Source organism: Labeo rohita, chromosome 10 (genome assembly GCF_022985175.1).
Source record: "Labeo rohita strain BAU-BD-2019 chromosome 10, IGBB_LRoh.1.0, whole genome shotgun sequence".
Lineage (NCBI taxonomy): Eukaryota > Metazoa > Chordata > Actinopteri > Cypriniformes > Cyprinidae > Labeo > Labeo rohita.
Genome location: NC_066878.1, coordinates 10604138 through 10621615, shown reverse-complemented (window position 1 = coordinate 10621615; position 17478 = coordinate 10604138). Strand labels below are relative to the sequence as shown.

General features: G+C 30.8%; 1 protein-coding gene across 1 annotated transcript in view; it reads right to left on the bottom strand.

The window, feature by feature from the left end:
* The window catches only part of LOC127172413 (protocadherin Fat 3), a 78478-nt gene that overhangs the window by 1930 nt on the left and 59070 nt on the right, over positions 1–17478 (bottom strand). Inside the window, exons 25-30 of the mRNA XM_051121674.1 lie at positions 17303–17456; positions 11373–12172; positions 8755–8856; positions 6863–6922; positions 1471–1509; positions 1144–1209 (exon numbers count right to left, since the gene is read on the bottom strand). Of these exons, the coding sequence (XP_050977631.1) occupies positions 1144–1209; positions 1471–1509; positions 6863–6922; positions 8755–8856; positions 11373–12172; positions 17303–17456 (1221 nt within the window). The remainder of the gene's footprint in view (positions 1–1143; positions 1210–1470; positions 1510–6862; positions 6923–8754; positions 8857–11372; positions 12173–17302; positions 17457–17478) is intronic.

Below are 17478 nucleotides of genomic sequence, written 5' to 3'. Positions count from 1 at the left end.
ACGCAACGTACATACAGAACATTGTAATTTCTATTTCTAAATAACTTTGGCATAACCTAATATAGTCAGGTTATATCTTACAAATATATATATATATATAAAATTTAAATATGAATTAATTCATTTTAAATATTTAAAATATTAATTAAATATGAATTATTTAATATTCAACTAATGTAATTCAACTAAAAATAACCAACTAATATTTGATTATTTAACAATGTAAATAGTTTTAATATAATAGTAATAAATAGAATAAACAGTAATAAGTAATAAGTAATAAGCAATTAAATTAAAAATAATAATAGTTTATATTATTTAATATAATTTAATCCACCTGACTAAATTAGGTTACGCCAAAATTATTTAGAAATAGCGAAGAATATAATAGTAATAAATAAAATAAATAGTAATAAGGTAATAAGAGTAAATTATTTAAATTAATAATAATTTTAAAAATGTAAATTTGCATTTTTAAAAACGTTAAGTAATTAATATTAAAATATATGTAACTATATTATTTTAAATATTTAAATTAAATTCATATTTAAATTTATTATTAAAATAATATAAAAAATATAAATTTATAAGATATAAACTGTATAACTTAAATCAACCTGACTACCTTAGGTTACGCCAAAGTTATTTAGAAATCCTAATTAATACAATGTTCTGTATGTGTGTTGGGTGCTAGAAAGGCACTTTATAATTAAAGTGTATTATTATTATTATTATTATTATTATTATTATTATTATTATTATTATTTGTGGAATTTGTGAGCTCACAAGCATTTAAAGGTTTGGGGCAAGCAAGAGTTTTTTTTTTAATAAGTTAATATCTAATTATTAATTATTCAGCAAGGACACAATAAATTGATGAAAAGTGACAGCAAAGACATTACTGTTACACAACATTTTAATTATTTTAAATAAATGCTGTTCTTTTGAAAAAGTGTACCACATTTTCCACAAAAAAACAAACCAAAACATTGATAATAAGAACTATTATTAATAATTGAGCACTTGAGTTGATATATGAACTGTCATGGGACCTTGATATTTGAACACAAAAGGTATCATTTGGATACGAGCTATTATCAGATCTCTCTCTTTAGTACAGTAAATGAAAATTCGAGCTCTTACAATTCATAAAATACTCTTTGACGAATTCCATGCATATCTCATCCTCACAGTGGAGGTGTGGGCTTGCTGTGTAGAGACATAAAATGGAAAATGTTTCAGGGGGAGCGTTTTAATGAGTTATGAGATGAAAACAAATAAACAACAAAGAGCCAAATCAAAAACAACAGTCAGAACAATCAACTTGTTCATGCCTGATGAAATATTAAAAGATGGAATGTTTTAATACGGGATGCATGTGAAGGTTTATCATTATGTCTGACCAAGTGAAAAAGAGGGATGGATATTAAAGTAAAATGGAACAATAAACCAAACATAAAGTGGACTCACAGGTGCTACTGTGAGGCCGCACATCGCCCAGACCTGCAACTGTTAGGGAAAGAGGAAAACACATAATTTATCACTGCTTATGTTTAACTAGTTTTATGTGACCTACTCAACATCCTTGTCGGTCCTGGAACAACATGTTGTATGAACAAATTCAGATTTTAACAGTACATAACTACTGAACATTATGATTACTCAAACTTCTCCTCCTTATTTTCTATGTAAGGGTTAAGTTTATAAGTAACTGATTAAATTAAACAATTTAATTCAATTAAAAAATAATAATAAGTAATTCACATTTAATTAATAACAAAAGCATATTTTAAATATTTTAAATGAATATTTTTAAGGTAAAAATGTTATTAAATGTATACATTTAAAATAAACATACAAGTTATATTTTTTAAGTATTATCATTTATTATATATGATTCTTTTTAAATAGTAATAATAGAAATATTTAAGAACAATATACAGTACCAACTGAAAATGTACACATTTTTATGACAGTAAATTAAAAATAATAAATAATTTGTAAAAAATAAATTGTACTAAATTGAAACATTTGAAATACACATGCAGTTTATATTATTTAATTATTATATTATTTTATTTAAATTGTAAAAATAGAAATATTTAACAATTGAAATATACAGTAACTGCAGCAGCTGAAAATGTACACATTGTTATAAGAGTAAATTGATTCAATTAAAATTTGAATGCAACAAAAAACAAATTAATATTTAATTATTTTTAAAAACTATTTAAAAATTATATTGATTTTTTAATAATAACATTTGTAAAAAATAAATTGTATTAAACTTATAAATATAAAATACACACACAGTTTATATTACTTAGATATTATATTCTTTTCCTTAAATAGTAATAATAGAAATATTTAACAACAGAAATATAAAAAGTAACTGAAAATGTACATATTTTATTAAGAGTAAATGAATTAAACTAAAATTTTTGATTTATATTTGATAAATATATAAATATACGATATATATATACACACACAGACACACACACACATATATATATATATATATATATATATATACATACATACACACAAACACACACACACACACATATATATATATATATATATTTTTTTTTTTTTTCAAAAAATAAGATTTAAAAAACAATATTTGTTAAATATAAATTGTATTAAATGTATACATTTAAAATACATATGCAGACTATATTATTTGAAATAACTTAAAACAACCTGATTACATTAGGTTACACCAAAGCTATTTAGAAACAGTAATAAAGGTAATATTAATACATAGAATAATGAGTAATACAATTTAATAAGAGTAAATAATTAATTAATTAAAAATAATTTCTGATTAAAATAATTTTATTTTAAATATAAACTAATATTTAATATTAAAATATATTTAAACATTTAAAATTAATTATTCAACAATTACATTTAATATTAAATTTATACATTATATATAGACATAAACATATTTAATATAACTTAAATCAAACTTACAGCATTATGAGTAAATGAGTAATAACAGAAATATTTTCTCAAGGCAACAACTGAAAGTTTACTCATTTTAAAGTTTAAGAATGCTGGTCCAAGACCCAAAAAAGTAGTTGATCCAGGAACATGTCCTACTTGGATAAATCATATTGTGCTGTTTAGCATAACCAACAAAAACAGTCCACTTTCATCCAGACCTCTGAGAAAGAAGGTGGAGCCGAAAAATCCCCAGACAGCAAAAATTACCATAGTGTGTGAGACTTTCAAGCAAACAGCTTGTTTTCGCACTGATTGGAAACAGCTTTGGTCTAGGGCAGGTTTAATTAGAGACTGGTTCTGGTGCGCCTCAAAAACAGGTCACTGCAGCTGAGCCACAGAGTACCGAGATGCTGTTCTTCACTAACTAAAGCTAGATCCACAGTTCAGGTTTTCAATGGAAACTGGATTACGTGTGTGATTAAAGAGCGAATCTAAACCCAGGTTTTATTCGAGTCCAGAGTCGTGCAGTTTAATTAACAAACTAATCCTACTTTGTCCAGTGTGGACTGAACTCCTGCATGAATGGACACTTCAGTTCCTGTGCTCTGGGATTTCACCTTTACCTTTTCATGCAGCGTGGTTTTTATCCCCATAACATTTACACCGAGTAAACTGTAAAATGCTACTACACAGCACTCTACTTGACTCTGTATTTCATTCTGTCAGTTGCAGCGTTCTATGGTCAGTTTTTCTCCTATAATGATGCTAAACGGTGTAATTGACTGTTGTATCCAGGCAACTGATTTCCTTGCAGTGCTGGATGTCTCTAGTATCACTCTGTACCTCGCTTTCTTCTCACACAATAAAATACTTTCACCTCAAATCAATATTTCACATCCATTTATTTATTTATTTGCCTAGAAGCCATCTAATAAGCAGGAAGTTCTGCTTCGCGTCACATTCAAGTCCTGATGACTTGTTGGGTTTATTTTGCAATGATGACTACAATGTTTCTATATTTATAGTTATTATTAAATATCTTTTAATTAAAAATGAAATAAAACTAAAACTAAAACATTTATTAATCTTAGGTAATGTTAATTTTAACATTTCATAATACATCATTAAATTGTATCTATTACTATAATTTAATAAACAGCTAAAATGAACTAACAATAATCAGTTTAACAAGAATTAATAAATACAGTAACAAATTGATAACACATTTAGTTACTGTTAATAAAGAGAAAGAAAGAAGGAAAAAAGAAAGAAAAAGAATAGATAGATAAAGCAGAAAAATAAATGATAGAAAAATCAAGAATAATTTGTTAAAACATTTTGAATTGAAATAATTTATAAAGAGAAAGACAAAGAAAGAAAGATGCAGAAATGCAGAAAAATAAATAAGTAAATGATGAAAAAAATCAATTTAAATATTTTGAAATGAAATCAAAACAGTAAACAAAGAGAAAGAAAGAAAAAAGAAAGAAAGATAATGCAGAAAAATAAATAAATAAATGATGGGGAAAATCAATAATTTAAATTATTTTGAAATTAAATCATTCAAAACAGTAAACATAAAGAGAAAGAATGAAATAAAGAAATAAAGAAAGAAAAAGAAAGAAAGAAAAATAGATAAATGATAGAAAAATCAAATAATTTGTTAAATCATTTTGAAACTAAATCATTTAAAACAGTAAACAAAGAGAAAGAAAGAAAAAGACAGATAATAATGCAGAAAAATAAATAAATAAATAAATGATAGAAAAATCAATCATTTAAATAATTTGAAATGAAAGCATTCAAAACAGTAAACAAAGAGAAAGCAAAAAGAAAAAAGAGAAATAAATAAATGATAGAAAAATCTAAAATAATTTGTTAAACCATTTTTAAATGAAATCATTTAAAACAGTAAACAAAGAGAGAAAGAAAGAAAGAAAGAAAGAAAGAAAAAAGAAAAAGAATAGATAGATAAAGCAGAAAAATAAATGATAGAAAAATCAAGAATAATTTGTTAAAACATTTTGAATTGAAATAATTTATAAAGAGAAAGACAAAGAAAGAAAGATGCAGAAATGCAGAAAAATAAATAAGTAAATGATGAAAAAAATAAATTTAAATATTTTGAAATGAAATCAAAACGGTAAACAAAGAGAAAGAAAGAAAAAAGAAAGAAAGATAATGCAGAAAAATAAATAAATAAATGATGGGGAAAATCAATAATTTAAATTATTTTGAAATTAAATCATTCAAAACAGTAAACATAAAGAGAAAGAATGAAATAAAGAAATAAAGAAAGAAAAAGAAAGAAAGAAAAATAGATAAATGATAGAAAAATCAAATAATTTGTTAAATCATTTTGAAACTAAATCATTTAAAACAGTAAACAAAGAGAAAGAAAGACAGATAATAATGCAGAAAAATAAATAAATAAATAAATGATAGAAAAATCAATCATTTAAATAATTTGAAATGAAAGCATTCAAAACAGTAAACAAAGAGAAAGCAAAAAGAAAAAAGAGAAATAAATAAATGATAGAAAAATCTAAAATAATTTGTTAAACCATTTTTAAATGAAATCATTTAAAACAGTAAACAAAGAGAGAAAGAAAGAAAGAAAGAAAGAAAGAAAGAAAGAAAGAAAGAAAGAAAGATAATGCAGAAAAATAAATAAATTAAATGATAGAAAAATTAATCATTTAAATAATTTTGAAACGAAATCATTCAAAACAGTTTACGTAAAGAGAAAGAAAAAAGAAAGAAAGAAAGAAAGAAAGAAAGAAAGAAAGAAAAAAAAGAAAGAGAAAATAATGCTGAAAAATAAATAAATAAATAAATAAATTATAGAAAAATCAATAATTTAAATCATTTTGAAATGAAATAATTCAAAACAGTAAACAAAGAAAAAGAAAAAGAAAGAAAGAATGAATGAATGAAAGAAAAATAGATAATGCAGAAAAATAAATAAATAAACAAATGATAGAAAAATCAATAATTTAAACCATTTTGAAATTAAATTATTCAAAACAGTAAACAAAGAAAAAAAGAAAGAAAAAGAAAGAAAGAAAGAAAGAAAGAAAGAAAGAAAAAAATAATGCTGAAAAATAAATAAATAAATAAATGGTAGAAAAATCAATAATTTAAATCATTTTGAAATAAAATCATTCAAAACAGTAAACAAAGAAAGAAAGAAAGAAAGAAAGAAAGAAAGAAAGAAAGAAAACGAAAGAGAAAATGCTGAAAAATAAATAAATTATAGAAAAATCAATAATTTAAATCATTTTGAAATGAAATCATTCAAAACAGTAAACAAAGAAAAAGAAAGACAGAAAGACAAAAAGAAAGAAAGAAAGAAAAAATGCTGAAAAATAAATAAGTAAATAAAGAAAGAAATAAAGAAATCAATAATTTAAATCATTTTGAAATGAAATCATTCAAAACAGTAAACAAAGAAAAAAAAGAAAGAAAGAAAGAAAGAAAGAAAGAAAAATAGATAATGCAGAAAAATAAATAAATAAATAAACAAATGGTAGAAAAAATCAATAATTTCAACCATTTTGAAATTAAATTACTCAAAACAGTAGACAAAGAAAAAAAAAAGAAAAAAAAAAGAAAGAAAAAAGAAAGAAAGAAAGAAAGAGAAAGAAAGAGAAAGAAAAAAGAAAGGAAGAAAAAACAAAATAATGCAGAAAAATAAATTGTTAAATCATTTTGAAATGAAATAATTCAAAACGAACGATAGGTAGATAGACAGATAGATAGATAGATAGATAGATAGATAGATAGATAGATAGATAGATAGATAGATAGCAGTACATTATGACACGCACAACTCTAATTTTAACTTTGTTGAGTATTTAACGAGTCATGTTTGATTTAGGTCAGTAATATGGAAATTGACTCGTACCTTCATTTTCAATGGTGTCCACAGCATTGTTTACCAGTCGTATCACCGTCACTATGGAGGCTGGGGCATGAACAAGTGTAACATGTCAGACAACAACTGAATAAAAGATCAAACACTCAATGAAAACCTTACATAAGCATTTACATAAATTGCTACGTCCTGTTTGTAGTCAACATCACGAAATCTGCTAAACAAAAGCAAATGGACTTCAGATGTGTCCATCTGCCATCTATTCTGAACAGCTGAAGTGATACTACACTACTAAGTCATGATAGAAATGGCGTTTGGAGAGCATATCAAAGGCAGATGGATGTAATTACTGCTCTGACCTATTCCGGCTGTCACTTTGTTAAAGCATGGTAAGGTTATTACTAATCCCCATGATTTCCTTTTGGAAAGATCAGACAACGCAAGTCATCCTAATTAGGTGAACGGAATAATCAGTTACCTCTGCCTGAGATTAGGTCATTATATTACAGGTGGGTGCGTGAGAGTCTATGTATAGGTTAATGTGCTAATGTTGCGTGTGTGTTTTTAATCAGGTCTTTACTATAATCAGTATATAAATGCAGGAAGTGACTCAAATTGGAGCTAAATGTCAGTCATCACTGAAAGCTATCATATTGTAAACCTCAATGCAGCCTCAAAGGGCTCTACATGATCCCAGTCGAAGAATAAGTGTCTAATATAGTGAAACGATTAGTCATTTTCTTTAGAAAAATGAAAAAATACAAAAAAAATGTATACGTTTTAACTACAAATGCTCGTCTTGTACTAGCTTGACTTCACGGAGAGATAGTTCACCCAAAAATTAAAATTACCCCATGATTTCCTCACCCTCAAGACATCCTAGGTGTATATGATTTTCCTCTTTCAGACGAGTACAATGAGTTATATTAAAAAATGTCCTGGCTTTTCCGAGCTTTATAATGGCAGTGAATGGGTGTTGAGATTTTGAAGCCCAAAAAAGTGCATCCATCCATCATAAGAACTCCACACGACTCCGAGGTGTTAATAAAGGCCTTCTGTAGTGAATCGATGTGTTTGTTTAAGAACAATATCCATATTTAAAACTTTATAAACCATAATTTCAAGCTTCCGCTAACTGTTGTACGCACGTTAACGACAGAGTGGTGTTCCAGGGGATGATGTAGGACGTAGGCGTAGCGTAAGCTCCAGTGAGAATATGCTTCATCATGAGAGCCACGTTGTGTTTACAGAAAAGGAAAACCAGGAAAACCATTCTCTTCTTAGCTTATATCAAATCCTCCGACATTTTTCTTTACAAATCCTCATCCGCTGGATTTTGGATATTAGGATATATGGATATTTTTCTTACAAAAATGCATCGATTCATTTTAGAAAACCTTTATTAACCCCCTAGAGCCATGTGGAGCACTTTTTATGATGAATGGATGCACTTTATTGGACTATTATATATCAACAGCCATTCACTGCCATTATAAAGCTTGGAAGAGCATAGGGTAGTTTTCATTTTTGGGTGAACTATCCCTTTAAGTATATCAAAGACTGACAAATACAAAGAGCTAATGAGTGCAAAGAGACCAGGCTTGTATAACAAGAAGAGAGAAAACATCAACGCAAAGGGTTCATTCAGTATGTTATCTAATTGCTCTGTGGTTTATTCAAAAGTTACAGTCTTGGCCTAATGATTTTTTATGGGATTGTAAAATGTTTATGAATGCATATACTGATAAAGTAATGATTAAAATATAATAGGATTAGATGCCCTAAAAAAGTCCACCTTAAAAACCATTCACTGAACTTTTCCATAGTTAAACTTTTTGAATATTCTTTGAGCAGAGAAAGTTTTTGGAGGTTGTTTGGAGGGTATGTTAAGGAGTTTGGCTCTTGCGATGCATGTATCTCACCGTTGTCGTCGCAGGAATCGGACTGGTAAGACCTGAGGGAGTGCCCCTCGCTCGTGCTGCTGTCGGAGAAGCAGGTGACCTCTTCTGGTGCATTTCCAGCTTCTGCAAAAGAATACAACAGCAGATTCTTATACAGACCCACACACACATGCAAATGCATGCAGTTGTGCTATACATCCACGCTATGTATGCAAATACAATCACACATACTGTACACACAGCAGGGCTCAACAATAGGGGTTGTTTAGGGCCAGCTTCAATGTCTTTTTCATAATTTTCCAGCTAAAGTGTTCATTAATTTATAGCTGTTATGCAGCTGTACAATTACGCACAATAAAAACAAATAAAATTTTATGAAAAACAAATAAAAACTTTTAAAAAAATATATGTAAATACATACATGAAGTCAAAAGTTTACATACACCTTGCAGAATCTGCAAAATGTGAATTATTTTACCAAAATAAGACGGATCATACAAAATGCATGTTATTTTTTATTTAGTGAGTAAGATATTTCACATAAAAGATGTTTACATTTAGTCCACGAGAGAAAATAATATGACAGAAAATGACCCTGTTCAAAAGTTTACATACACTTGATTCTTAATACTGTGTTGTTACCTGAATGATCCACAGCTGTGTTTTTTTGTTTAGTGATAGTTGTTCATGAGTCCTATGTTTGTCCTGAACAGTTAAACAGCACGCTGTTCTTCAGAAAAGTCTCTCAGGTCCCACAAATTCTTTTGTTTTTCAGCATTTTTGTGTTTTTAAACCTTTTCCAACAATGACAGTGTGAAAAGATGGATCTCAAAATCATGCAAAGGACAACTGAGGGACTCATATGCAACTATTACAGAAGGTTCAAACACTCACTGATGCATTAAAACGATGCAAGGAAAAACAATGCATTAAGAGCCGGGGTGTAAACTTTTGAACAGAATGAAGATGTGTACATTTTTCATATTTGTCCTAAATATCATACTTTTTTTCATTTAGTACTGCCCTTCAGAAGTTACAAACGATACTTACATGTTCCCCAGAAGACAAAAAAAAAAGTTCAAATTCAACCTGATCTTTAAATTCCAAAAGTTTTCACCCCCCGGCTCTTGCATCGTTTTTCCTTTTGGAGCATTAATGAACATTTGAACCTTCTGTAATAGTTGCATATGAGTCCCTCAGTTGTCGTCAGTGTGAAAAGTTGGATCTCAAAATCATAGTCATTGTTGGAAGAGTTCAAATACACAAAAATTCTGAAAAACCAAATAATTTGTGGGACCTGAAGGATATTTTTGAAGAACAGCAGGCAGTTTAACTGTTCAGGACAAACAAGGAACTCATGAACAACTATCACTAAACAAAAAAAAAAAAAAACAGCTGTGTATCATTCAGGTAACAACACAGTATTAAGAATCAAGCACATGTAAACTTTTGAACGGGGTCATTTTTATAACTTCAAACTATTATTTTCTCTTGTGGACGTGTTTTGTAAACGTCTTTAATGTGAAATGCCTTATATGGGTCAGTACTAAATTAAAAAATATATGCATTTTGTACAATCCCTCTTATTTTGGTAAAATAATTAACATGTTGCAGATTCTTTTGACTTCAACTGTATATATGTATATAGGCCTGTATAGAAAGTTCAAAACATGTCTTTACTGTCACTTCAGAATGAATTTTGAACAAACTGAATAATATTTTTTTAAGCCAGTGAAAACATCGCCATGTCAAGTCTGAACTACTGCCCCATTTGCATTCACCAAACAGACATCTAATATCCAAAAACCAGACACGCACATATGCACAAACAAAACCACATTTACAGCTTAATACTCTCTACGGCATAAAAATCTTTTAAATCTGCTAAAGTGAAAGAGCAATAATATCCGTCCTATATTTATCCCAGACTACACACTGCTGAAGCTAACAAACAGTCCATGACAAATGAGTTTCCGCTTGAAGAAAACACTAACAAGACCAAGGTCATCCATTTCAGAATGCTTATGAAGAAAACCTATGTTGGTAACGCATTTCCACAAGCGGAAGTGTAATCACCCTCACATATGTTTTAGCTGCCAACATGGCCAGACCGTTAAATATTTTATGAGGAGAAACGCTCCTGTTGGCCTATTTCGAGCCACAGTACAGCACAGCAGATGATTCTGATTACTACAATCTGGATTTTGCTGTGAAACAAATTTATGAGTCCCTGGTCAATTGTCAAGATGAAAAAAAAAAAATTAAGTCATAAAAAAATAATTGGGAAAGAAGATTTGATTTAAACCCATTTTTTATATATATATACACTATTGCGATTAATGCATTATGCATTTATCGCAGTGTGGATGTTTCTGTTAGAATCTTAAGAGTAGACTAAATGCTTTACTTCACTTTCTCATTATGTGTGAAAGCCTTGTGTTATCTCTAAGGTAATTACATATTACAGTATGACGGATTTTGCAAATGGAGACCGTGGTGCAGATGTATAAAATCTCATCCACACAAAGCCTGGCATTTAATTGGCCACAGGGAGTTACGGAGTCACGCTGAAACCGTTTTGTTTTGTCAAACTCCGTTTGATCTGAGATGAGTAGAAAGTGTGTGCGCCCATTCATTACCCTCAGTTCTGTACGCTTCCTCTCCGTCCACCTGATAACCCCTGTCTTCCCACTCCAGAGCTTGGACTTGATGCTCCTCAGCATTGTCCTCATCGTCATCCTCTTCATCGTCCTCCTCTTCCCACGGAGGCTTGCGGATCGGGCTGCGTTCGGACAGATTCGGGGATATTGACGAAGGAAGATTGGGCGCCACGCTGCAGACGGCCACACCTCTCCGCGGCATGCCGAGGATGTGTGGCGGATCCGCTTGGAAGGTGCTCATCTGTGGAGGGCAGGAGAGGGTGGCCAGTCCTCCCTCCGCCTTTTCCGTTTCCCCTCGAGGGATTCCCTGGCAGCGGGGAAGTGTGTAGGCTGTGGGCCGCACCATGACCTGCGGCGGCCCTCCTGCACTGTCGTTCCTGTAAAGGCTGGTGCGACACTCGCCACTGACCCGTACGGCTTTGAACTCAATGCCTTCGGCTCCCATGCCCGTCTTATGCAGCATGTAGTTGGTCTCGGTGGAGATGCCCACCGCCTCCCCACGGCTCCAGTCTTTCCGGAGGACTTTTTTGCGAAATGCAGCGAGCAGGGTCAGCAGGACCAACACCACAAAGAGCAACACGCCGATGCCGATGATCTCTCCTGGTCCGACGTAAGACAGGGCCTCAGCTTGAGTGTCTGGGCTGTCCAGAGATGGCTGGCCGCAGAATTGACCCTCGAAGCCTGTGGTGCAGTTGCAATAGAAGGCTCCAAATGTGTTCACACATGCTCCTCCGTTCTCACACTCCTCCCTTTCACACTCGTTCACATCCTCATCACATCTGTGGACAGAAGGATTGTGTTAGCCTCTTTGCGAATTAAATACTAATTTACTGTTACTGTCAACTGTACAGGATATACAGTTGAGGTCAAAAGTTTACATACACCTTGCAGAATCTGCAAAATGTTAATTATTTTAACAAAACAGGAGGGATCATACAAAATGCATGTTATTTTTTTATTTAGTACTGACCTGAATAAGACATTTTGTATAAAAGACGATTACGTATAGTCCACAATAGCTGAATTCATAAAAATGACTCAGTTCAAAAGTTTACATACACTTGATTTTTAATACTGCGTTGTTACCTAAATGATCCACATCTTTTTTTGTTTAGTGATAGTTGTTCATGAGTCCCTTGTTTGTCCTGAACAGTTAAACTGCATGCTGTTCTTCAGTAATGTCTCTCAGGTCCCACAAATTCTTTGGATTTTCAGCATTTTTGGCTATTTGAAACCTTTCCAACGTCTGTATGATTTTGTGATCCATATTTTCACAGTGAGGACAACTGATGGACTCATATGCAACTATTATAGCAGGTTCAAATGCTCACTGACGCTTCAGAAGGAAACTGATGCTTCAGAAGGAAACACTATGCATTTCGAGCCGGGGGGTGAAAACTTTTGGAATTTGAAGATCAGGGTAAATTTAACTTATTTTGTTATCTGGGAAACATGTAAGTAACTTCTGTAGCTTCTGAAGGGCAGTACTAAATGAAAAAAATATGATATTTAGGCTAAATAAGACAAATGTACACATCTTCATTCTGTTCAAATGTTTTCACCCCCCAGACCTTAAATGCATCGTTCTTCCTTTTGGAGCATCAGTGAGAGTTTGAACCCTCTGTAATAGTTGCATATGAGTTCCTCAGTTGTCCTCAGTGTGAAAAGACTGATCTCAAAACCATACAGTCATTGTTGGAAAGGGTTCAAATACACAAAAAATGCTGAAAAACCAAAGAATTTGTGGGACCTAAAAGATTTTTCTGAAGAACAGCAGGCAGTTTAACTTTTTAGGACAAACAAGGGACTCATGAGCAACTATCACTAAACAAAACAAAAACAAAAAAAACACAGGTAACAACACAGTATTAAGAATCAAGTGTATGTAAACTTTTGAACGAGATCATTTTTATAAATTCAACTATTATTTTCTCTTGTGGAATATATGTAAATGTATTTTATGTGAAATATCTTACTCAGGTCGGTACTAAACAAAAAATAACATGCATTTTGTATGATCCCTCTTATTTTGGTAAAATAATTAACATTTTGCAGATTCTGCAAGGTGTATGTAAACATTTGACCTCAACTATAGATAAGACATAAACATTTTCTCAACATTTATTCATCCTCAAGCCATCCCAGATGTATTTGACTTTTTTTTTTTTTTTTAGATGAACACAAATGAAGATTTTTAGAAAAGTAAATTTCCGTGAATTAATATAATGTAACCCAAAAAACACTTAAAAACCATACAAAGTAAACAACAGTAATCCATCACGTATGAAAGTTAACCTTGGTTTACAACAAATAAAACAAAAAAAACATGGTTGATATAGTTTTGATACACTAACGATATAGTGTAACCACAGTGGTAAACTGTGGTTATACAAACCGTAATCAATACGCCAAAAAAATATGGTTACTACACTTTTACTACAATAAATCCATAATTAATTTTTGTACAACCGCAGAGGATGAATTAATGTCTTCTGAAGTGAAATGATAGGTGCATAAACTCTTGCAGTCATGCACACATTTCTGTTATATTCTAAACATGCTCATTAAAAAAATCATTTCTAATGTTGAAAACAGTTGTGATGCTTTTTTTGTGTAAATCATGATACTTCTTTAGGATTTTTGATAATTCAAAAGAACAGCATTTATCTCTAAAGGGGTCATCGGATGCCCATTTTCCACAAGTTGGTATGATTTTTTAGGGTCTAAATGAAAGGTCTATAACGTGCTTTGGTTGAAATTTCTCAGTGGTAGTGTAAATAACACCTTTTTTACCTTGTCAAAATCAGCTCTGTAAAAATCGTCCTGTTCTGGTCGAGTTTGCTTTAAATGTTAATGAGCTCTGCTCACCCCGTCCCTCTCTTCTCTTTGTGGAGTGAGGAGCCTGTGTTTGTTTTAGCCACATTTAACCGCTAAACTTGCTAACTAGCACGTTAATAGGAAAGGCGATCACAAAGATTCATTAAAAAAAAAAACCTTATACTCACTTCTGCTGTGCGTGATCACGAATGATTTGCACGAACATAGATGGATATGTGTCAAAACAATGGAGGTCGGACTGTTACAGCTGATTTAGGTGGGTCTGAGGTAAGATGCTCATGTCAATCAACTATCGTGGGAGCGGCCTCTGTTGGTGTGACGCCACACCGACAGGCATCTGAGAATGGCTCGATTTAAAAAAGGGGATATTATTTTTACAGATTAATTAAAAACCACTGCATGGGTTTTTATCATTATAGGGTAGATTTGTACATACACTGCCAACACACATTAACATTCAAACAACATGTAAAAGTGAACTTTGCATCCGATGGCCCAATGAAAAATCTTTTAAAATATGATAAAGTTCTTTCACTTTTAATCAATTTAAAAGCATCTTTCCTGACACACTATACGCTCTAAACATGACACTATAACCTATAAGAATATTGTTATTCTGCAAGCCAGTTTCCCTCATTATCTAATTAGTTCTCAGAAGCAGAGAGAGAAAAAGGGGTTTCTTGTTGCCTTTAAAGATTCATACATTTTCACATTTAGCTGAATTCCCCTCTGTGCTGCAAACAGCAAATATGTGATGATCCGTTTCTCCGAGAACTCTTTATACATACTCTTGAGTATGGGAAAGTTCAACGAATCTCTCAAGCGAGCATAAGAGAACATAATGAGAGGGTTGTTTGTATTGCGTAACGTAATGACACAGCTGGTAAAGCACAGAAAGTAGTTATATATATATAAAGCAATTAGATTTTCATTACTTTTTCCCAAAAATATAAAAGGACAGTGAGGAAAAGGGCACAGGTCCTAGTATCCCACTTTTGTCTGTCAGCTGTTCATGTGTCAGGTAAGGTTTGCTTAGAAAAAGAAACAACAGCATCCTCTAGTGGAGAAATAACTCCAACTCATCTTGCACTGACAAAAGGGTCATCATGGCACAAATAAATTAGAGAAGCCTTAGTAGGCTGGAAGCCTTTTTATGATGGATTGCTTTAAAATCTGCTCTTTACTAATTAAATTATTTTAGTAATTAGCGAGAAAGATCTAATTAACACAAGCAAACAAAATGCTTATTTTATAGTGACACGTATGTATTGAACCAGCAGTTCAAACAATCAAAGTCTGAGATGGAAAACAGCAGGTGAACGCTAAGAATAATGACTTTCAGAAGAAAGTGTAATTAAAGTAAGCTGCTGGTTACCTGCTCTCCACAATGCAATTCTGTTTAAATGCAAAACGGCCTTACCAAATAGATTTCACAAGAAAAACGATTTTTTACCCATAAATGACAATGAATGTTAAATCGTTTGATCACAAAAAAATGGCTCCTTATAATGTGGTTTGCTTTTGTTAAGGGAGACACTATGATTTTGTTTTAGCAGAAGATGAATAATAATGTCCAAACCATTCAAACTCAAAGCAATTTAAAAAACAAACATATTTAACCATTTTTATATGCTTATTTTTACATACAAAACATATATTAATACATATATTTATTTGTGCTACTCAATAGATTACATCTCAAACTATTTTGAACTATACAATACTATAAAACATAAAACTGACTACTTTCAAATAATTTAATGAGCTATTTAACTTTATTTAAGAGGTTACATCTCAAGCATAAAACCACCTTTTATTTTAGTTTCTAAAATTTTCTAAATTTTCAAAATTAAATAATTATACTTTTAGATCAATCATTATATATGGTTTGTGTGTGTGTGTGTGTGTGTTTTAGTTTTTAAAGTTAAATAACATATTATTTTGAAAAATGATTGGTTGGCATTAATCATATATTAAGAATAACATATTATATGTATTTTCTTTTTTTTTTTCATGAAAAATAATAAAATATTAGTACCTAAACTACCAGTCAAAAGTTTTTGAACAGTAAGATTTTAAATGTTTTTTAAAGAAGTCTCTTCTGCTCACCAAGCCTGCATTTATTTGATCCAAAATACAGCAAAAGCTGTAATACTGTGAAATATTTTTCTATTTAAAATTCTATTTGAATATATTTTAAAATGTCATTTATTCCTGTGATCAAAGCTAAATTTTTAACATCTTTACTCCAGTCTTTAGTGGCACATGATCCTTTTTATTATTTTTATTATTAGTAGTAGTAGTAGTATTTGTATTAGTATTATTACTATCATCAATACTTTAAACAGTTGAGTACATTTTTCAGGATTCTTTGATGAACAGAAAGATCTAAAGATCAGCATTTATCTGAAATAAAAAGCTTTGGTAACACACAATACTATTCATTTTTGCTTTTTATTAAGAAAGGATGTTTTAAATTGATCAAAAGGCATTTATAATGTAACAAAATATTTCTATTTTAGATCAATTCTGTTCTTCTGAACTTTCTATTTTCTACCTGAAAAAATTCTTCTCAGCTGTTTTCAACATAATAATAATAAATGTTTTTTGAGCAGCAGATTTGAATATCAGAATGATTTCTGAAGGATCATGTGACTGAAGTAATGATGATAAAAATTCAGTTTTGAAATCAAAGGAATAAATCACATTTTAAAATATATTAAAATAGAAAGCAGTTATTTTAAATAGTAAAAATATTTCAAAATGTTACTGTTTTTGCTGTGTTTTGGATCAAATAAATGCAGGCTTGGTAAGCAGAAGAGACTTCTTTAAAAAACATGAAAAATCTTACTGTTCAAAAACTTTTGACTAGAGTGCACTGTTTTTATCTACCATGTGGTCCTTTAAGAGAAATTTAAATTTTTACATGCTGATGTCTTAGGTGTTATCACTTGTCTCAGTTACCACCTAACTGTCTGTGGTGTAACATCTTAAAAGCCATTAAGGTCTGAAATTTATGCAAGATTAATGATAAATGCTACAAATACTACATAAGGAAAAAAATGTCTTACATGAGTCCCGTGAAGCCTTTGAGGCATCCGCAGAGGAAGGTGTTCCCCACAGCCTTACAATCACCCCCGTTCTGACAAGGTGAGGGCACACAGGACGTCACCTCCATCTCACAGCGGGACCCCGTGAACTGCGGCAGGCAGCTGCATGAGAAATCTGGGTACAGATACAATGAGAA